Below are 23478 nucleotides of genomic sequence, written 5' to 3' on the forward strand. Positions count from 1 at the left end.
CTACCACTTCCTCCCTTGACCCTTGCCCGGCCTGACTAATTAAAGTGGCAGGCCCATAACAACCAAATGGATCACTGCTATAATAAATGGGTCCCTCCAGGAGGGCAAGGTTCCCCTGGCCCTCAAGGAGACACTCCTTAGGTCCATTAGGAAGAAACCGAGCTTGCTGGCAGACAACACTGGCAATTATAGGCCCGTTGCCAATGTTTCTTTCCTTAGCAAGGTAGTGGAGAGGGTGGTCGCCGATCAGCTACAGGCTCTCTTGGATGAGACCAATGCCCTACATCCGTTCCAGTTGGGCTTCAGGCTGTGCCATGGCATAGAAATGGCATTTGTCGCCCTGCTTGATGACCTTTTGAGGGAGGCCGACATGGGCAAAATGTTCTTGTTGGTTTTCCTTGTTATCTCAGCTGCCTTTGATACTGTTGACCACGGTATCCTCCTGGGGAAGCTCTCCGAGTTGGGGATTGATGGCCTAGCTTTTGCTTGGCTCCAATCCTTCTTGGAGGACCATTACCAGAGAGTCCAGCTTGGAGAGAATGTATCAGTCCCGTAGCTCCTCAATTGTAGGGTGCTGCAGGGTTCGATAATCTCTCCAATGCTGTTTAATATCTATATGAGGCCACTGGGTGGAGTCATCAAGGGGTGTGGTGCTTCGTGTCACCAGTATGCTGATGACACGCAGCTCTACATCTCTCTTTTTCCAACAGCAGTGGATGCCGTTGCGTCCCTTGAGCACTGCCTGGGAGCTGTACAGCAATGGATGCAGAAGAATGGACTGAGGCTGAACCCAGACAAGTCAGAGGTCCTGAGGGTGGGCGCCCCTTCTATCAGTGGTTTGGGAAGCTCACTCTCTTTTGGGGGGCAACTCTCACCACAAAGAGTGTGGTCCACAGCTTGGGGGTCCATATTGACCCAACGTTTACCATGGAGTCCCGGGTGGCATCTGTGGTCCGTTTCACCCACTTACATCTTCAGCAGATTTCCCAGCTGTGCTATCTTGATGTTGGGTGACTCACCACTCTGGTTCATGCACTCGTATTCTTGAGATTAGACTGCTGCAATGCTCTCTACATGGGGTTGCCTTTGAGACTGATGCGGAAGCTACAAACAGTCCAGAACAGGGCCGCCAGACTAGTACCTGGGGTGAAAAGATATCAACGTATTTCCCCCATTCTGGTGGCCTTACACTGGTTACCCATTCATTTCTGCATTGATTTCAAGGTATTAATGCTTACATATAAAGCCCTAAACAGTTTAGGGCCTCAATACCTGGCAGAGCACCTGTCCCCACTTAGCTCTACTTGTGTCGCTCGATCAAACCAGACCAGGCGGCTGAGAGGCTTAACCCCGAGAGAGGCCCAGAAGGAGAGAACAAGAAACCAGGCCTTCTCGGTGGTGACCCCTCATCTTTGGAACACCTTACCTCCAGAAATCTGACTGGCACCCTCTCTGGAAATGTTGAAAAACAAGTTGAAGAAATGGTTCTTATGGCAGGCCTTCCCTTGTCCCATTACATAGCTTCTTTTTTGCATCTTGAATCCTGTTTTCTTTATTGGTCTTTTTACTCTTAACAACAAAGTTATTCGAATGTTGTTTTTATCTTTATATTCTGTAAACTGCCCAGAGTAGATTCCCAAATCTAGATGGGCAGGGTAAAAATTGAACAAATAAATTAATAATAAATAAATAGTAAAGGGTCAACATATAGGAACTGCGACAGCTCTTTCAAAATGTCGTTATGAGTGAGGAGCAGCTCACATTTCAAAATTTCCATGCTCTCCATATTTACCTGAACAGCTTTCCTTTCTTGAACTTCAGTACATCCAGAAGTACTAAACTGGTACTACAATAGTATCACTGTTAATTGCACACACAGATAGAGAGAAAAGTGCATGCAGAGACATTCCGGGCAAAATCCTCCAACTGTTCCCACTGGCCATTATGGCATTCATACATCTCAACTCTCAAGGGGGAAGCTGAGGTCTTTGCAACAGAGGGAGCAAAAACTCTTTTAGCACTTTAGAGGCCAATGTTTTTATTATGGTGTAAGGTTTATTATAATGAGCTGAGAGCCAGTGTGGTGTTGTTGTTGTTTAGACGTTTAGTCGTTTCTGACTCTTTGTGACCCCATGGACTAGAGCACGCCAGGCCCTCCTGTCTTCAGTGTGGTGTAATGAATGGCATGTCAGATTAGGAATCTAGAGACCTGGGTTCAAATCCAAAGTTGGCCATGGAAACTCATTTGGGGGTGACATTGGCAAAATTACTCCTTGAACATCTCGCATACCTCAAAAACCCTGTTAGAGTCTCCATAAATTGGAAGCATCTTGATGGACATAAAAATGGATTAGAGTCAACTTTTGCCAGTAATATTTGGGGAAATGGACTCTAGGCCATGACAGTTTATGCCATAATAATATGTAAGCCTTTAAGTGGCCACAAGCTCTTTATGTCTCCATGTCATATGGATGAAAGGGACTGTCTGGGAAGGGGATTCTGCCCCACAGGTTGATTGTCTCTCTCCCAGTGGCTGGGCGATAGAGACTGATTTTTCATGGCACATGGCTGTGGGCTGGGGGAGTTGGGCTGGAGCAGTAGGAAGCAATTACCACCCTGCTGCGCCCAACCCTAATCCCCTCAAACAGCACAAGGAACAGGCACGCCAAACATGCCTCAATCAGGTTAAAGTGTGAAGTTGGGATTAGCCAAGAGAATGAGAGCCTCATAATACTATTGCACCCCCTGCATGCACCAGACTCAGCCTGGCCCCATAGGGCAGGAGATTAAGTGCCTGGCTCGTCTGCCTGAGTGGGCTCCCCACTGGGAAAGCTGTGTCCTATGGATGTCAGACAGTTTGGCTCCAGTCCCTTGCTGAGTGCCAGCCAGGATCTCACACTGGGAAGCCTGGCATGTTGTCGCACAGTCAAGGCACCCATCCCGGCCAGGGCTCAGCAGGCGGCTCATATCCAAGAACGCAGGGTATGGAGGAAAGACAAAGCAGGGTAAGGTGTTGAATGAGGCATAGTCAACTTAGGAATTCTCCAAGTGCCATGAATTGGTGATCAAAAGCAGGAGCTGAAATCAGAAACCAGGTTAGGTTGCTCTCTAGAGCCTGGTCATGGCTGTTTTAAAGCAGCCATTCTCAACCTTATTTATTTATTTATTTATTCATTCATTCATTCATTCATTCATTCATTCATTCATTCATTCATTCATTCATTCATTCATTTGCTTGTTTCCTTGTTTTTGGCCATGGCCATGAACACAATATGAAAGATAGGACAAATCAGGACTGCATAAGTCACATAACAAACTTTATAATGTGGTGTGTGAAGAATTGTTTCCAGTCAGTGGCCCCCTTCAAATGTGACATAGTCCCCCATGAGGACATATGGTTCCCACTGAGAATGGCTGTTTTAAAGGCGTGTTTACATAATTTAGTATCTTATAAACCAAGTGTAAACAGTTTGGTAAAGGAGATAAATATGTTTCTGGGCAAAATATTCCCACTGGTTTAGATCTATCTAAGTTAGTACCTCTCCCCATCCAGTGCCCTTCATCTTGTTTAGAAGACACAGGCAGAATGGAGTTGTGTAACTGTTTTATATGTCTAGCAGTGTTATGGCTCCCATATATTCATATATCTATATGCAGTAGTACCTCGGTTTACGAATGCCTCGGTTTATGTAATTTTCAGTTTACGAACGGAAATCCATTGAAAATAATGCCTTGATTTACGTTTTTTTTCTGGTTTTTTCCAGTTTGCGAAGAGATTTGCCTGGAGGTTTGCCTGGAGGTTCTTAGTGCCTCTCGGTTTATGAATTTTCCACATTATGTAATGTTCCGGAGAACGTATTAATTTCGTAAACCGAGGTACTATTGTACCTCATATACACATACTCAGAAAAGAGTAGTCCTATAGGACATTTCTTGAAGCAAAGAACCATTAGCACAGCAATGCCTAAGAAGTTCTGAAGGACTGACCACAAGACTATATGGTGGAGCTTCTGTCCAGTTCCAGCCAAAAAAAGAGTCACTGATTGATTTCAGACAGAGATATGAGTATTGGTCATAAAACATCAGTGTTGGTCCATAGATGGCAAGCATATGTGTTTGGACACTACAGAACCATTTAGACATGTTTGATATTAAATTGGATGGATGGACAGACATCTGGAGTTGGTGAGATCAGGTAATCTTGGCAATATTGGAAGCAATGCATCTGAGGTTTCCCTGGTCCTTTTTAGCTCTCAGATTCTTTGTTCTCAATTTCTAAGACCTTGCTGAATCATCACAGCATACAGTGGGAGTCAGAGAGCCAACATACATCTAGTAGTGCCTTCCGTTGATGGCTTGCTCAAAAATTGCATGTGTTTACAGATACTCGCTGTCTGGTTTTGGGCCTCAAATTGCTTTCTAAATAGATATGGGGAAAAATCCTATTCCGTAACTATGCAGGCACAACTTGATATTGTACCTGCAGTAGCTGCAACAGCCTCAAGGCAGAAGTGCTATCCATGAAGCACTTCCAACAGTGCCTTGTGCAATAGGTCACACCACAGACACGTGACTAATTGCACTACTGAATCACACAATCCCTTGTTACCAGGCGTAACACCTCGCATGTTTACACAAGCATAATATTGTATTACGCCTGCATGAACAGGATTTTGCCCATGTTCTCATTGTGCACATAATCCTTTATGCCGTTCTTCAGCAATTTTATGTTTGAAACAATGTCAAGAGAGAAATATGGTGCTCAGAGTGCCTGTATATACTGTATTTATTAAAATTTGCCAAATACATTTTTCTAACAAATCATCCTTTATCAGTGGCAGGCTTATAAAATGTTTGTACTAGCTGAAAGATAATTTTGGGGATCCTTACTAAACGAAGATCCAGAGCGTGTAGACTTTATATTTATTTGTCCTGAAAGTGGAATACTGGTTTCCAAAATATGCCAGATGAAGTTTACTTTTTGTGTCTTTTCATATTTTTTTCTATTTAGTTTTAATTTTGGTCCGTATTTCTTCTAAACCTCAAAATGTCATTGGTCTTTATGCCACCATACTGTATAGTAGCATTGGAAATGGAAAGTGTGTGTGGTGGTAGCAGTTGGAACAGGTTTAACAGGTGTGATATTTAAGGGCGCAAGAGAAACATGAGACCATTATCCCTCCTAGTATATCTTTTAATGTTGGCTTCCCCCCTTGATATCTTTTTAAAAACTGTAAGGGGGCTCATTTTGGCAAATACTGGACTGTAAAGGGTCCATGGAGAACCATTCTCTTTCTTTTATAGTCCGAGCCTCAGAAAAAAGCAGATTGGAAAACTGGCTAGAAGAACTAGTTTTCTGTAAGAAGAAGAACTAATAGCAGAGTAAATCATCAAAGGGAAATAACACTGAGGAGTATATCTTCCAGTTGGAACCTTGCCTTCCATACTACAGCTCCCACTGGGATTCTGAGAGTTGTAGTTAAGAAGGAGGACATTCCCAAGCTTTGTTTAGAACTACACAAGGCTCTTTTGCTGAGGTGTGTCATTAGAAAGCCTTGAAGAAAAGAAAGCAAAGTTCCCCGGCCAATCTGATAGTCGGTGGTGCTCCTGGACACAATCCAAATACAGGGGTGTGTGTGTGTGTTGATGTTTTTATTAATAATAATCATTATGTGCCATCAAGTCATTTGTGACTTATGGTGACTCTTTTCAGAGTTTTCTAGGCAGAGTATTCAGAGGTGGTTTACCATTGCCTTCTTCTGAGGCGCCTTGAAACTGTGCAGCTTGCCTAAGGCCTCACAGGCTGGCTTTTCCCAGGAGACACCATGGGGAATAGAACTCCCAAACTCTGGCTATGCAGCGAGACACTTAAGTCACTGAGCTATTTAGCTAGCCCTTTTATACTTCTAACAAACCAATAAAATCTCACAAACAACACCTAACCTTTGACTCCAGGAGGTCTCTTCCTCAGGCTGGGCATTACAGAGCTGAGAGTCATGAAATTTCCAAACCCCTTGACCAAATGTGCAGACCAGGTTTCCATGCTCATCCTGGATGTACATGTCTGTATTTGTTTGACACGTCAGGCTGTTATTTCAGAAAACTGTCGCTAACAACAGACTGACAAGAGACTAACAACTTTAGTCTCACAGTAGGGTAGAGAAGTAGGCAAAAGGCCAAAACGAAAAACAAAACAAACAAACAAACAAAAAACTCCAAACTTTAAAAATTTCAACTGAAAAATTCAGTCTAAAGAAGATGCCTTGAAGGCAGGTAATTTGAGAGGAACATATTTCGATGAGCACAAGCTGCCCAATAATCTCCTGCAATTACATATTGACCCAGTTTACAGGAGCATTGGTCACTTGTTATAAATAATGGAGGCTTTGTAATGAAATTATTTAGCAGAAAAGATTGGTTATTAGCAGAAAGTGGGGTAGAAGAATCAAGACCTCCACAATCATCCCAACATTATGAGTCATGTCTGAACAATTAGGGATCAGCCCCAAAGGTCTTGATTAGAAGATAAGATAACAGAATGAATGGGTGACTACAGTCCATCATGTAAAATCCTCTGGTGCCCCCTGCTGTCAGCTCTACAGGAGAAAAATTATCTTTTTTTTCAACTCTCAGTTTGTTTCCAGGGCTAGCTTTTCTTGTCTAGTGGTCCAGACACCATCGTGTGCTGCTAGTCATCCTCCTGTGTTTTCCCACAGCTTCCTTTATCTTTGATTGATAGTGCAAAAAGCTCTCTGTCTGAAATACTCCTAAGTTTTCATTTGTTTGAAAAAGGCTTGGAAACTGGAACAAGCTCTGTGTACAGAGATCAATGTGCACAGTTTTGTGATACAAAATATTCAGTGAAGCCTTTTTAGTTATGTATCACTAGCTGTATTTTTTTTATAGCTCTGCTCGGGTACTTATGGGGATCCTCTTACAAAGTTCTCAAATATAAAAGCAGTCACTGGGCTTTTCTATAGCCAGTCTACTTCTTTTCTGGGGGTGGAAAAGATAAGAGTATCCGATCCGTTCACACCTTTCCTCCAGTTCCTTCCTAATGGTCTGTGGGACACAGAGAGCTGAACAAACCAGGCTGAGGAATGAAAAGCCTGCAAGAACATTTCTCCTCTTAAGCATGATGGTAGTGCAGTTCATCCTATTCATTGCATGCATACTCTACTAGAGGCCAAGATGCATCATCTGTGTCAGTAAGGATCACCCTTTGCTGCTTTTTAAATGGCCACATTATGTTGTTTTACCATGTGAATTCTTTTTTGCACTTTAAGAGGAAGGCAACGGAACATTTAAAATGCGCACACATTTAAATTACATTACGTGTTCAAGTGGTTATCATTTTTTCTCACCTTGCTGCTGTGACAGAAGAGGCTTCAGAAGAAGTAGCTACCATACATAACAGTCAGCCACAGGAAAACAGACCTTTTTGAGGTCCTTGTGTCTTATGTGGTCTTTGATGAAAATAACAGCATCTTTGTGTGTACAGTATTTGTGCTAGAAGTCAAGATGGTCCACATAAGAAGGATGAACAATATGATCATGTGGAAATAATTTCCTAATTTCCATCCAATAGCTTCCTCTTTTACTCTTTGGACACTCCCTTTCTCAACATCTTCACAGACAAGATTCTTCTCTCAAATTTCTCATCTGCAGGGACCTGAGTGAGAATCTCCTTCAGGCTGTGCCCCGGAAGGCTTTCCGTGGAGCTACTGATCTCAAGAACCTGTGAGTGACATGGCTTTGTCTGGCAGGGCGAACTAATCCACCAGCACAACCTACAGGGCAGGAGACCTTGCCCTTGTCTTTCATGCATGCTTTCCGACAGTGATGGACAAGTTGTTTTTTGAATTAAAGTAACTTTCCCCATTTTTTGCCTCTGAATATGAGAGGATTAGAGCAGGTGTCTTGTATATGTGTGTGTGAGGAAAGATATCATAACACGTCTCATCTAATAGCTAATACTAAGAACAGTGGGATCAGGTCCCAGAGATACAGTGAACGTTGTTGTATCTCTCAGATAGCATTCCTCATCTGACACCCACACCACATCTGTACCTTGGCTATTGTAGTTCTCTAAAGTTTCTAACTCTGGACCTGCAAGTCCTCCTGCATCTTTTCACTGCTCATTCTATGCCTCTAGGTTGGTCTCTGTGTTAAACCCCCTAGGTATGGACTTCTCATCACACCGTGCAAACAGGTGCCAGATTAATCTTTTGCTTAACCACCATAGGCAGCTGGACAAGAACCACATCAGCTGCATTGAGGAAGGGGCCTTCCGTGCTCTTCGTGGCTTGGAGGTTTTGTAAGTATCTTAGGGAAGACTATGTAGAGGATTTGTTTTGGTGGGCTGGCTGATGAACCTGTGAACCCACTTGCTTCTGGTGTGTGGAAGATGTTGACTGACAATTTACAGCTCACTTGGTGGGAGCATCATCCAGAAGCATGGTGGGACTGGGTCTGAGTCTGCAGAAAGAAACAATGTGCAATAATATGAACAAATAATCTATTTTTCCTTTTTATTATTATTATTTTGTGAGATGAGCTACTAGTACAGGCTACTGTCTATGGCTTTGTTTCCCCACCAGTTTGCTGCAGTCTGTTCCTTCATTTGAAGGCAGTGGGAGAACTTCCTAACTCAGAGTACGGCCTTTGAGAATTTCCATCCAAAAGGATAGATGCTAAAGAGAAGGCCAGCTAGTGGTCAATCTCTGTAGAAAGACAAAGCCCATGCACCTTTTTTGTTTGGATTAATCTTACACTCAAGTACGTGAAGTTTTAAAGCAGCTCTTTCTCTCACTTTCAATGCAATACTATGTATATTTATTCAGGCACAAGTCTGGCTGGTCTATTACCCGATGGGTGTACATAGGATAGTACATTTAGAGGCTAAAAACAAAGCCGTTAATATTATCCCCACATTGATATTATGGACCATAAGCTAGCAATGCAAGCACTATTGTGCCAAACATTTCAGACTGGTGCTAGGTTTCAGGACACCAGTGGGAATGTGGAAAGTGTCCTAAAGAGGCTAGCCAATAAAGATGAAAAGAAGACATGGTTATCTCAGACATTCATTAACATTTTGTCTTCTTCTTGCAGGACTTTGAACAACAATAACATCAGCACCATCCCCATCTCCAGCTTCAACCACATGCCCAAACTGCGTACCTTGTGAGCACAAAAGGAGGGGGAAGGGTGGGGTGTGTGAGGAGGAGGTCCTGGTAGAATGGGAGCTTTCAAATGGGGCCAACATTTTTAGGCAATGGTGCAACTACGTCATTTTAGACCAGGGTGAGCAACCTCTAGCGGTCTGAGGGCTGCAAATGCCAGCTGACAGATCCAGGAGGGGCTGAGCTCTGCTTGTCCCTGTGCTTCCCATCATCAGAATGGTTTATTTTGAGAAACCTTTTTGAAAAATAATTATGTACCACCAGTCATTTCTGACTTAAGGGACCCTTTCCAGGGTTTTCTAGGCATGGAACGCTCAGACGTGGTTTGCCATTCTCTTCTTCTGGGGGCTTCCCAGGACTATACAGCTTGCCCAAAGCTACACAGGCTGGCAGTTGTCCTGGGAGGCACAATGAGGAACTGAACTCCCAATTTTCAGCTCTGCAGCCAGGTGCCTAACTTGCTGAATTATCCAGCTAGCCCACAGATGTCATATGGCCGAAAAGGGCAGTTTTTCCAGTTTTTCCACAGCTCCTGAGCTGTTTTCACCTGTTTTCAATGACTTCCCATTTTGGAATAGGTGACTAAAAACCCTCAGCTTATAATAGATCCGAGTTGCCCAAATCATGACCCTGCGCCCTCTGTGGCATGAGGAGATTTTTTGGAGCAAACTGGCCCGTAAGCCGCACTTTCCCCACCCCAGTTTAGACCATCAGTTAATGATCTTGTGGTAGAAGTAGTTGTCTCACAAATGGCAGGGTGTGTGAGATAGGCTGTGGCATCAACACAGGTAACTGGAAACTCTGTAGCTGAACACCTGTCCATAGTATAGAGAGCTCTAAGGTTCCGCCCCACTGCTGTGTACCCCTGTGGCAATGGAACCCTCTTCCCAGGAAATGCTCTCACATTTTCTTTCAAACTCATTGGAGCTCCCCTACTCCCTCATTTCACAAGGTAAGAGTGTCACAGGAAAAGTGTGGGATGATGCCAACTGAATGCATTCTCTCTCTCTCTCTCTCTCTCTCTGTCTCTCCTGAACTTCTCCCCTGCATCTGGGTCCTTATAGCCGCCTCCACTCCAACCAGTTGTTCTGTGACTGCCATTTGGGCTGGCTTTCCCAATGGCTGCGCCAACGCCCCACCATTGGGCTCTTCACACAGTGTGCTGGTCCTGCTGCACTTCGTGGCCTCAATGTTGCAGAGATCCAGAAGAACGAATTCAGCTGCACAGGTGATGGGCATCAGCAGAGCGGCAATAAACTTTTCATGGGAGGGCAAGGCTAGTCGGTTCACAGCTTACAAATGTGTGCCTGTGTGCGTGCATTTTTTTACTGCAATTCCCAAAATATTTCAACCAAGCCCTAAATTATTGATAGGTGTTTCTACCAGCCTTGCTGTTCCTATCTCCCAAAGGATGAGAACCAATAATAATAATAATAATAATAATAATAATAATAATAATAATAATAATAATAATAATAATAATAATAATAATAATAATAATAATAATAATAATAATAATAATAATATACCATCAAGTCAGTTCTGACTTATGGTGACCTTTTCCAGGGTCTTCTACATAGAGAATACTCAGAAGTAGTTGTCATGTGATGCCACTCTTGCACAGCAGAAATTGCTACGCAAGAAATTGCCTGCTTTGAGGGAAGGGTCACTATATGTCCTGGGGTTTGCCCTGTTGTCCTTGGTTTTCTTTTCTTTGCTTTACTTTGCTTTTTGGGCTTTTTTGTTTTTTTGTTTTTTTCCATTGTGTGTGTTTGAAATCAGGTGCCAGAAAGTGCAACTCTTTAAAAAGGCTCTCTTGAGCTCTCTTGGCATAGTTGCCATCCATGATCATCCTGAACGGCCCACATGCCTTGTTTATTTTTCATTCTCATTTGTGCACACATTCTTCTCCTCTTGTGCAGCCCATGTCTTGTCTTTACCAACTTGAACTATAGGCCTCTTTAACATTTATATTCTTCCAGGGACTTTAGGCCTTGAGACTTGATCTGGTCTTCTGGGGTCCCAGTCTGGCTGTATGAGGGATGGGTCACCTTGACTCTAATTTGGAGATTTCCTTGCTTTCTATGGTATTTCCCATTCTGTTCAGCTGAAATGCCTCTTCTAAGACTTAGTCAATACCATTAAGAGCTTTAAATTAAAATATATTGGCACAATTTTGGTCTCCCCTTTCTGCTCTGCCCATCTTTGGAACACAGCCTCTGAAAATCTCTCCAAAGTTGTAATCAGAGTGTGAGGTTGAAAGAATCAGCTTACTCTTGCCCAAGACTCAATGTCTGTTTGTGAATGTTTTTCTCCAAATTTTAAAACTTGTTGGGTTTAAGGAGGGGGAAGCTGAGAGAAGATAGAACCACTGGTCAGAATATTACTTCAGTGCCCCCAAAGCAAGCTCATTCTTTCTGACAGACCCCTTGTTTTACCTCCTGCTGATGAGAGTGGAGGTGGACAGCAAGAAGGATTTGTGGTCTATAGCCTTTCTTCATATCATGGGACTGGAGACCTGGAGCAGGCTTTGAAATAGTCCAGGCTATTGCTCTGTGATAGAGAAGCATGAGGGAGCTCTCAGCCCACACAACTCCAGGTTGCACCATTCCACAAACCAGGGAAAGAAATTGGTAAGGAGAATTCACTAAACTTCTGCATTCTTTCTCCCCTTACTCTGCAGGTCAGGATGAGGCTGCCAGGGCCCACATCTGCAGTTTTTCCTCAGGTTCCTGTCCTGCCATGTGTACCTGCAGCAATGGGATCGTGGACTGTCGCGGCAAGGGGCTGACAGCTATCCCTGCCAACTTGCCTGAGACCATGTCTGAAATGTGAGTAGGGAGAGATAGATGTGACCTGAGCGCTAGAGTCCTTTTTAATCTAATCCTGTCAAAAATATATCTTCCTCAGTGTTCCCAAACTGCAGAGAGTAGTTGCAAAATCCACAGCGTGGTTCTTTGAATTGACCTGTAATTCCATTGATCTTAAGTGAATAGAAGTGAATTAGGTACAATATAGCACCTGCATAAAAACTACTTTAAATAGCTTCTCTTGATGGGTTCTGCCATAAAGCAAGTCATTTGCCTGAAGTGACTTCTCTCTGCAGACAGAGAAGTATCTCCCCCATGTCACTATATACCTAAGGTTAGTGATGATGTGTGAAAAATCCTTTGATCCACATGGTGGACAATTGTGCACGAACTACTGTACTGTACATGGAACCACTGTGGGGAGTGGTTTAAAGCTGTGATCTCATGAGTGTTTTGTGTGCAGTGTCTCTGAATAGGCTAAATCCAGTTCATATCTAGCTCTGATTTATACCTAGTTTGCGTCCCCAAATTGACGTTTTGTCAACGTGGGTTGAGTGGATCTGGGCAATGTCCAGTGTTTTGATATTTGATTGTTGTACTGTCACCATGTGTCTGTCTTTGCAGCTGGAAGTGTTCTGAGTGCAGATGGGTAACCTGCAACCTGAGCACATGGTGAACAAATGCAATTGTACTACTGTACCTAGTATTTAACATTGCATGGATTTACTCAGCATGTATATTCAATACATTGATTTGGTCAAATAAATGGGCTCATAATTAACTTGCAAGCTGGATGAAAAACATCATGAGAAAGCTGGTTTAACTCACATATGCTGGTTTAACTCACATAGAAATAAAAATTTTCAGGACACATGCTGTCTCTTTTCTCTATACTCTGGCCTCCTCTGTGCAGTATGCCTGCTGGAAGAGACAGTGTTACAGTTTTTCCTATGTTGTTCCTCTTTTTAATGCTCTATTTTACCACACAGACGTCTGGAACTGAATGGCATAAAATCTATCCCTCCTGGAGCTTTCTCATCATATAAGAAACTACGAAGGATGTGAGTAGCTTTGTCTAGAGGATAACCAACCTGTTCCTCTGCCTCCCTCAGTTTCATCTCATTCTTGCAGCCGAACCTCTGCTTCATTGGTGTTTTGTATACTTTTTCATCAACATTCTGTTCTCTTTTTTGTTTCTCAAGCCCATGTACTTCTTAGATGAGAATGAACAATGATGACAAAAAGATAGATTGAAGAGCAGAGCAGATTTCTGAAACCTTCAAGGGTGGGCAACAGATGGCCCTGCTGACTGCATGTGGTCCTCTGGGTCCATGTTTCCCAGGGGATTTTAGTGCCACTGAATGTAAAGGGAAAGAAAGCGGAGAGGGGCGGGGCGGAAGATAGATTGAGAGAGAGGAGAAGGGGAAAGAGATTGTTTTTGTGCCTTTAAAAGGCAACTGAACTTCCAGGAAGCTGCTATAGACCACCCTGTAAAATAATGCAACATTTATTATTACAACAATGCACTTACAAAAATAGATTTAGAAATGGGACTATCTATTTTTGGTTGCCATCCCATTGTGCAGTGATGATAAGGGCACTCAAAGGGTTTGGTTGGAACTAAATTAGTTTCTGAATCCATGGTTTGTTCTCTCCTGCTTTGTCTTCTTTCTGGATAGAAGGCAAAATATGTACTTTGTTTGTGTAACATTTGGTCTATGAGAGTGAAGAATTCTATTAGAAGGGTGGGATGGCAAACACCACCTCCCCATCTCAAGAGAGTCATATCAGGGCAAATGTTAATCACAAATGGAAACTAAGGGGGAAAGAAAATATAGATAGGCCATTCCTTTCATTATATAGAATACCAAATGGCCCCTTTCATGGAAAGCATCTGTTTGCATTCATCCCTATCTCAGGACTTTATAGCCACAAATGGACTTCTCATGGGAAGTTGCTAGCACTGCCAGTATTTCCTGGGGACAGGTGATAAGTATGTTGTCAGCTCATTGAGTCAGTGGATATCCATGTTAGAGTATTTCCATGTTATAAGAATGTCATACTAATATTTTGGATATGCTTCCTGCCTGGATGAACTGAGTATTTTGTCTTAGTTTTGTACTTCTTTGGAAAAGATACTCTAATTTTTCTACAGCAGTTTGTGCTGGAAAACACGTACAAATAAATTGGACATCACTTATTTGTCATGTGTTTTGGGGATCGTAGATTGTGGTGTCCGCCCAGGTCATGAATATTCGTATGCTATCTGCATAGATGGGAGTGCTGGAGGGACAGAGTCATGAAATATAAGAGACTCAGCAGCAGGAGGGGGAGTTTTAGATTGGGAGCTTGAGAGGGAGTGGTGGTTGAGAGTGGATGAAGGAGGATGTTTGTTAAGAGTTAACAACATTGCTTGAACTATCGTAGTCTGTAACCATAAACAATTTCTATTTGGTTCTTTTAAAAATGACACATTGCCTCGAGTGCTATTATTAATATTAAACAATGTTGACATAATCAGTTGGTGGCAGCTGAAAGACACGTAGTGTGAGCTCTTAGTTTGGTGAAACAAGTAGGGGCCACATGGGGATTGTGATAGTTATATACAGGCATGTTCATGCTCTATCCATTTGGGATCCCTGTCAGTTGTGTTTGGGCTGCTTACTGAGAGGCATTGGGCTGTAGTGATAAAGTGTTGAATGGGGACTTGGGAGATTCAGGTTGCAGTCCACAAAGAGCTGTAAATCTCGCAGGGTGATCTTGGGCCTGTCGTTGTCTATCAACTTGACTTCATGAATGTTGTGAAGATAAATGCTAAGGAGGAAGAGAACCATGTACTCTGCCTTGAGAGTAATGGAGGATAGTATATCAGTGTAGCTAGTGTAAGAAATGCACAAATGATGCTCTCAGAAGACTCCAGCTGTGACGTATACCTTCAGGCAGGGTTGAGCAGCATTAAAACGCTGCAGACATCAACAGATATGTGACTGTTGTCTTTGTGTTTATCTTTCAGAGACCTAAGCAACAATCAGATCTCTGAGATTGCACCTGATGCTTTCCAAGGCCTACGTTCACTCAACTCTCTGTGAGTCATCCCAGTTGGAACCATGATGGAGTGCACTTGTCTTTGGCAATGATGTGAAATGCTGCTTGCATGCTACCTCCACAGTCTCCACATGCACAGCTTTGCCACTGTATCTGTGGCTGTTCCCCTAGTGTCCCTTCTTTGCCACATCCTGCACTCCCAATGCACAACCTCCTTGGCCAATATTTGACTTGGCCCCTCCAATTCCCAAATATTGCTGAGTGGGGTTTTCCCATACTTCTGTTGTCCCAGGCTTCATTTGTCTCAGTCCCAAAGTGCAGTCTCTGTTGTGTTTGTCTCTACAAATGCAACTTCATGGGCATTGCTCCAGATAACAACTGTTCATGTGAAACGGGTTTCAACCACACTCTTGCAATGCTTTTCTTTTTCAAGCAAGGGTGAGATATGCAATGGAATAAGTGAAAACTGCTGCAACCATGCAGGGAATGATTTGACATAGACAGCTTGTCATGGGCACCTTCTGCTCTGTGTTTCAAGTGATGGCTGCATATGACAGTTTGCACAAAAAATTGGGTCTTACTAGAAACTTGAACTCATTTTTAATCTAGATCCACACTACCAAGAGCATTAGCCAGCTGCTACCTTATACTCTTCTTTCATATACTAATTCATTACTACTCCATGTGGCGTGTATCAATGAGTATCAAGAGTGAGCTGTGTCCAGTTGTTCTACCTCAGGGGCTGCTAATCAAGAGATCCTACTAATCCAAGGACTGGTTTTTGTTTGTTTTCCAGAGTCTTGTATGGGAACAAGATCACAGAGCTGCCCAAAGGGGTATTCGGTGGCCTGTATGCACTGCAACTACTGTAAGCAAAAGAGATAGCTAGAGATATGTTTGGATATCAGGATGACAAGGGGCTGGGATTGAGTAGCAACTTTGATCTAGACTTCAGAGGGGCTTCAAACTACACTTGTTGACATATTTCAGCCCACTATGTACCTTCCCCCTTTAGTCTTTCCCTGGAATTTGCTGTTCTGCTCACCCTTCTCCTTAACAAGTCTTTTCTTCCTCTTCACCTTCTACATTAGTAGTGTCACTTTCATTTGTTTCTTTCTACTCCACAATCTCATCTACTTACCATCTTCTTTCCAACATTAGCCGCCACCTCCCTCCTCATTCAACTGTAGCTTTTCTGCCATTCTGTGCTATCCCAAATGAGGGGCTTGCTATCACCCTTCCTGTGAGAGGTGGTGTAGCAAAGCCCAGACAAGTTTAAAGTGACACCCTTTTTATTTATATATGTATACCCATATTTTTCGCTCCATAAGATACACCTTTCCATAAGACGCACCAATTTTTTAGGAGAAAAAAACAGGAAAATATAATCTGTTTTCTTCGCTCCATAAGACGCACAGACTTTCCACCCCCCTGTTTTGTGGGGGGAAAGTGTGTCTTATGGTGCGAAAAATACGGTATATATAAAAGCAGGGATCTTTAAATTATCTGCTATCTGTCATAGGTTGTCCTATTTGTCTGCACATAACTGTAGTTCTCACAGTAGCAATGGGAAATATATTGTTGCAAGCTATCTGATGCAGTGCAAAATATTTAGGAATGGTTCTGTGTTAAATGAAATTAAGAGCCATTCTTTTTATAAAACACCTGCTCCTCCTGGAAATAAAAGCTGCTGGGAAGATATACTGCTGGAAATGCTGAGTCTTCTATAGAGACGGGGGGTATTCATATACGAATATCCCCCCACAGGTGCAGATAACGAGGGTCCTGCCCCCCCCAGGGTCAGACCAACCACTCATAATTCTGCCACGGACTCTGGACTCCCTTCCTATCACTCTGCAGCTCGCGATGGTTTAGCCACTCTTTGACCTGGCAGAGAGGCTCAGCATCCTGCCTTCTGCCAGGAGTGGCTAATCCATCGAGAGCTCCGAAGTGATAGGAAGGGAGTCTGGAGCCCACAGCAGTGGCGGAACCAGACCCTCATTATCTGTACCTGTGGGGGGGGGGATATTCGTATTCATATACGAATACAAATACCCCCATATTTAGTACAATGTGGGGACATGTTCTGCCCTCTTCATTTTTCATTCCACTGGTGCTTTCATCACCTAAAAACCAATATTACTTTTTGCTGGTTCTTGATTTGTCAGTAAATCCTAACATTTGGGTTAAAACAAAAAAGAAAAGATATGTGACATAATGGCCAACAAGTTTTAGTGTGAGCATTTGTGAATTATAATCAATTTGCTCAGACACATGAAACATAATGGTTAGGCCACAGATTTATATACATAGAGGGCATGAGGGAACCAGATGAGAAAAACTGGATGACAAGTGCACTGACAATGCACGTTCAAATGACAATGGCATTGTTAACATCAGTAATGATCAGCCCAAGTGCTAATTACATAGACATCACATTATCAGTAATTATATAGCTTCAATAAGTGTGCTGAGGTTAGAATTATGTCAAAGAAAGGAACTTTTTGGTCATAGCAATACCCAAGACTATGGATGATTATAGTTCCCACCTTGAGTCCTTTTTTAAGGAGAAAGGCGGGATAAAAATATTTTAAATGAATAAACAATAGCGTGCTGTAATTGTTATTTGATCCTTGCAATGTACACTGGAATTTGCAAATTTAACTCACTCTAGCCATCTCTCTTTCTAGCTTTCCTTTGCAATTCCTTTTATGAACAACAGTTATTTTCAGATCTCTGACAGTGTCCTAGGAAATGAAAATGTTCTGAAATGGCTTTTGTGTGTTGTCATTTAGAGTTGACAGATTTGTATCCATTTATTCTCTTGTGTAGAGATGGTCCTGTCTGTCCTGTGTAGAATGCAGAGGGAGCTGCTGGTATAGGATGCTGTAGATCACATTAGTAGATAAACAAATGAATGAGCCCTGATGTTGTGGGTGAGGGTGAAGTTGTGGGAGTCCATGATGGTGCTGACAAAGTAGATGTTAGGATACGTACACTCGATGTCTACTTTTGGAGCAGGGTCGTGTCTGTGTCTCCATATCCACGCTGTATTGTCTGTTAAGAATCAGTAGCTGTTTAATATTAGGGGACTGACTGTAATTGTGCATAAACGTGCCAATCATAACCTGGGAGAGGAAAAAAGTATTTTAAAGAATGTTGATAGTATGTCTGAGTGGTCTCATTTGGGAGCTGGAGGTACCAACTAATAGTGTTTGGTCATTTTCTCTTTGGGTCTGCCTTGTAATGAGTTGCTATGAATTGGGTATTATCTATGTACTACTATTCTGTGTGTGTGTGTGCGCATGTGCACACGTGTCTGTGTCTGTGTACACATGTATATACACTCATACTATTGGCTGGCAGAAACGCATTGCTTGGCCCACCCCATCTCCCAAGACTGGCCGAGCAACCCCTGCAGGACTTGTGGGACTTCCTTGAGGCCTCCACAGAGTCACAGGTTGACTGGAGAGATGTGAAGGCATCCTCTTGGCTCTGTTGCCATGACTGTTGCTGCTGGGGCCTGGGTGAGGCCTGGGGAACTTATGGCACTGTCAAAACTAGGCCAAACACCAACTCCATGAGGCCTCTCCATTGCTTAGTAATGAGGGAAAACAGGAAAGAGACATGGGGAAACAGGGTGGGGCAGAAGAAATACGAAGCTTCAGGAGGAGAGACGAAAAGATCCCCAAGGCTGAGTAAGCCCTTGCACTTAAGCCAGGCTGCATTTTTCAACTTATATGAGGGGCCAGCGGGGGGGGAGGGGGAGCTAGAACAAGGAGGAAGATGAGGCAGGAGAAAGATCTCCATGTGGGGACAGCCTTGCATTGGTCTGAGTGAGGAAGAGCCATAGTAGCGCTGCTCCCAGTAGCCCTGTGGCAGGAGGAGAGTACAGCAGGCAGCCTCCTCCCCCACCACACTTGGAGGTGGTACACCTTTGGGTGCAAGCATTTGTGGCTGTCAAGTGAGTGGGGAAAGCCTTTGGCTTGTGACCCAAGCCCAGCCCACCCCAGAGGGTCCTCACTTCTGTAATGGCCCAACCAAAGTACTCCAAGCAATGTGAAGGAACAAGGGCCAGGATCGCACAAAGTGAGGAAGAAGGGGAAAGGGGACTCTAGCACCCTGACTTACCTGTACTTGCCTGAAGCCAGAGGGCCCAGTGCTGTGCTCCTGCAAAACCCAGATAAGCCCAAATAAAGAGCATGTCTGCTTCATCATTTCCCACTGCACCACTACTTGTGGGCATATTGTGTTCTGTCTTTTCGGTTTAGGCTGTGCCAATGAGCTGTTGGGTGATATTGAGAGGGGCCCATGGAACTCCTCCTTGAGAGGTAGCCAAGAACATATTTGTGTAATGTTCACTACACCACCACAACACATAAACACAGCTGTGGTGTGATATACTCCCTCACTCCAGGCTCCTGAATGCTAACAAGATCAACTGCATCAGGGCGGATGCCTTCACTGACCTGCAGAATCTGTCCCTGCTCTCGCTCTATGACAACAAGATCCAGACCCTGGCCAAGGGCACCTTCTCCACTCTGCGTGCCATTCAGACCCTGTGAGTGCTGGCTTCTCTGAAGAGGTGGCCAATGAGGACAGGGTTTTGTGGGAGGAAAGTAGGATATGCAGTTTGAGTGCTAGGATCCCAAGGGGCAGACAGAGAAGATTGTGGGGGGAAAGAGGGGAGATTACTTTACCAGGTCACGGTTTTCCATGGTTTTCCAATCACATCATCCCAAGGGGAATAAGGAATGTCTGGCCCTCCATGTATTTTAGACCACTGCTCCCATAATCTTTTACCATTGGCCATGCTGGCTGGGGCTTCAGGAAGTCTAAAACACTTTTGTCTGGAGCATCAGAGGTTTCCTCCCTCATCTTAAAGGATGGAGACTAGCTCAGGACCAAGGAAATGGGTGGGATCACAAAGTAATGGGTCACATTATTTTCTGGAGGCCAGAAAAAGCTTTCAGCATAGTGGTAGCAAACAGTAGTGCCATACCAGTGGCTAGGCTTAAGGTTGCTCTGATATCATCCAATAGAGCAGTGGTTCCCAACCTTGGGTCTCCAAATGTTCTTGGACTACAACTCTCAGAAATCCTGGCCAGCACAGCTAGTGATGAAGACTTCTGGGAGTTCTAGTCCAAGAACATCTGGGGACCCAAGGCTGGGAAGCAGCAGAGTAGAGCAACCCTCCAGTTCCTGAGCGACTGTGCTTAACTGCTCCTGTTTCTTCCCCACTGCAGCCATCTGGCACAAAACCCATTTATCTGCGACTGCAATCTGAAGTGGCTGGCAGACTTCTTGCGTGCCAATCCTATTGAGACAAGTGGAGCTCGCTGTGCCAGCCCTCGCCGCCTGGCCAACAAGCGCATTGGACAGATCAAGAGCAAGAAATTCCGCTGTTCCCGTAGGAGCAACTTTTTTTTTCTGTAGGGCTGCTTCTTGATTTGGGGTGGGGGGGTTGAAATGATATGCAAAGCCTGCAGGTCTCTGAAACTTAATTTATGCAGGGATTTTGTCTCACGAGTGAAGTCTGTGGGAAGATGTTGTAGAAGTTACTTCTGTCTCCTCTGTTTTCTTTTTCTTTTTTATCGAACCACATTGGCTCTCTTCCAGCCATTCAATTCAAGCCATTTTTTAAAAAAATCATAGAGATATTTTGTGTCCAAAGAAGTAATCAGAGTATGCATAAACAATAAAGCATCCTCTGTCCAAATACTGAAGACACCCCAAGGGAAAATGAGTCCTCTTGGTCCACCGACTTAGGGAGCAAACTTCAAGCTTTACTTTGTTCAACATAAATTGGTTGGCTTATTTTGAAAATGAAATAATTAAATGTCAGAACCCTTTTAAAAAAAATTAACCCTCATGTCAGAAAATAATCATATGTCACAGCTCTGTTATTGAGCACTTTGATGGCCATTGGCTAATAAACTTATCTCTCTCTCTCTCTCTCTCTCTCTCTCTCTCTCTCTCTCTCTCTCTCTCTCTCTCTCTCTATCTATCTATCTATCTATCTATCTATCCTGTAGCAGATGCAGAAGTTGGAAAATGTGCTTTTTTTTACTGAGGCTTCCAGAATCCCTCAGCTTGCTTATCCACTGTTCATGCTGCTTGGAGGGGTTCTGGGAGTCCTAACACAAAAAGTAACTTCTCCAAGTTGTGAGTAGATATGTCTGTTTTGCTTCATAAATTAATAATAACGAGCTTATAAATATGCTAGCCAGAATTATATAGGCAATTACTTGCCATGGCTAATTGACAAGGTGCTGGGGCATCTCTCAGTCACATGTCTGGTCATGTGCCCATTATACAACTAAGATATGTCCTGCCATATCATCAATTAGTGATAATTATCCAGGGCAAGTTACATAAAACTTGCATGGACACCGGCAGTATTGCTGGTGCTGCTGTTATTTTAAAGCACATGTATCTGGAGTGAAACAGACATTGTCTCTCTTTTTTGTGCATTCCAGGGTATGTATTTATTCTGTCATGTCTGGAAAAAAAACCAGAATAGCATGGCCTTTTGTATCATACATTTCCTACATTTGGCTTAACACTTTTTGTACATTTTTGTTCACAGCCAAGGAGCAATATTTCATTCCAGGTAAGGAAACAGCTTTAGAGTGTGAGTGTGCTGGAGTTTGTATGTTTGTTATAGAACTTAGAAATATCATTTGACTGGGAAACACTGGGAGCTGTAACTTAAGAAAGTAATATTTTTAATCACTAGTTAGTTGTCTGAATAAGTTCATTCTGTTGGCAGGTTGATTGTGAAGAATCATTCTAAAACTGAACTTATTTTAATGACATACTTTTGAAAGCATAACAGTTCAGCCCCAAAATATAGCAGTGGGCTCTGCATATTTATAGGATTGTCTAGGCAAATAGAAGTATACCGTTTGTAAATGAGAGGAAAATATTTTTGAATCAGTCAAACAAACAACAAAGTGGCATGACATTAACAATTTCAAGGACCTATAGGATACTTAAGACAGTTGAGCTCTGAAATGTTGAAGGTATCAATTGCTGGAAAAGGAGAAGGAGGAAAAGGAAAGGTATCCTGGGAATGGGTATGAGGATTGGCAGGGATGCAACATTCTTCACATTTCAGAAACCAAACATACAGATGTCTGTCTATTCCTGCATTTCTTTCTTTCAATAAAGTGTTCAGATACAGAGTTGTAGCCAAATCAAAGTGAGAGATTTCAGGAGGCAAAAAGGAAGCAGAGGGACCATGCTTTTTACCACTACTGTATTTTCCTAAAACTTTCCACCTCCTTCTATGAGCTGTCAACAAGACTATAATGCTTTAATTTTAGCCTTCCAGGGACTCTACAGTGTTTTTGTGTGTCTTCCTGCCAGTTTGAATTCTAAGATCAGTGTTTGGAAAGGCTTTATGTCTCTCCAGATGTGCAATCTAATTACCACTGTACGATAGAATAAAAGAGAGTCAGTGCCCAAATACATGGTGTTTTTTTTCCATTGGATGCATTCACATTGGTTCAGACAATGTGATTACTTGAGCCACTGTGGAGAGGTTTGTAACATTTCTATTTGAAGCTATTCTAACCAGCTACAACAGCAGTGAGAGAGGCAGGACAGCAAGAAAACTGACTACTGTTTGAATCCTCCCTCCCCTCCCAACATGCCTGGGTCCACTTGCATCTTCCCTTCTTGTTCCTTTCTTTCCTTCCTTTTAAAGTTAATCTAACACTAGGGCAGCTAGATAGCCAAAGAAAAAGAAATGAGCAAGAAATACTAAGAGAGAGAGGATGAATTTTTAATTTAGCTGTCCTCTAACTGTGCCTCTTGCAAATCTGGGTGGTCAAAGAAGAGCTACCTTACCCCCCCCCCCCCGAGTCTTCACTCTTTTTCTCCTCTCTTACTAAGCTGGAAATGAGGCTGAAGTGAAAATTGCCTTTGCCATTGCCTTGCTTTTTTCTGTCTTTCTTTGGTTACCTAACTGTCCCAGCACAAAGTCTAGTTGGCTACTGTTGGAAACAAGATGTTGATTAGGTCAGCCTCATAGCCTCAGCCAAAAGGTGTCTCTTATTGTACTGTACTTCAGAGGAGAAAGGAAAATTGGCATCCTGTAGATTATCTCAGTTTCCTAGTTCTTTGTGGAATGAACTCCACTGAAGTATTGCAGGATGATCAAGTGAGCACACTTAGCTGAGACAACCCAACCATTAGGCAGAATGGGGTGAGCACCATAAGCAGCAGACTTGGGTCTTGGAAAGGGCAACAAATTGATAGTCATTTCGTTCGTTTAGTCGTTTAGTCGTGTCCGACTCTTCATGACCCCATGGACCAGAGCACACCAGGCCCTCCTATCTTCCACCGCCTCCCGGAGTTGGGTCAAATTCATGTTGGTTGCTTCGCAGACACTGTCCAGCCATTTCATCCTCTGTCGTCCCCTTCTCCTCTTG

The 23478-nt window shown here is 43.2% G+C and overlaps 1 protein-coding gene across 5 annotated transcripts in view; it reads left to right on the forward strand.

Annotated features, from left to right (window-relative positions):
• Nucleotides 1-23478, forward strand: part of SLIT1 (slit guidance ligand 1) — a 163838-nt gene that overhangs the window by 106708 nt on the left and 33652 nt on the right. For 4 of the 5 annotated variants that reach the window (XM_072995695.2, XM_072995698.2, XM_072995696.2 and 1 more), the window contains exons 5-15: nt 7669-7740; nt 8246-8317; nt 9115-9186; nt 10250-10413; nt 11869-12016; nt 12985-13056; nt 15009-15080; nt 15837-15908; nt 19458-19601; nt 20287-20450; nt 21630-21653. In XM_072995695.2, the coding sequence (XP_072851796.2) occupies nt 7669-7740; nt 8246-8317; nt 9115-9186; nt 10250-10413; nt 11869-12016; nt 12985-13056; nt 15009-15080; nt 15837-15908; nt 19458-19601; nt 20287-20450; nt 21630-21653 (1076 nt within the window). The remainder of the gene's footprint in view (nt 1-7668; nt 7741-8245; nt 8318-9114; nt 9187-10249; nt 10414-11868; nt 12017-12984; nt 13057-15008; nt 15081-15836; nt 15909-19457; nt 19602-20286; nt 20451-21629; nt 21654-23478) is intronic. The other variant, XM_072995697.2, reaches the window with a different exon arrangement.

This window comes from Pogona vitticeps, chromosome 3 (genome assembly GCF_051106095.1).
Source record: "Pogona vitticeps strain Pit_001003342236 chromosome 3, PviZW2.1, whole genome shotgun sequence".
Lineage (NCBI taxonomy): Eukaryota > Metazoa > Chordata > Lepidosauria > Squamata > Agamidae > Pogona > Pogona vitticeps.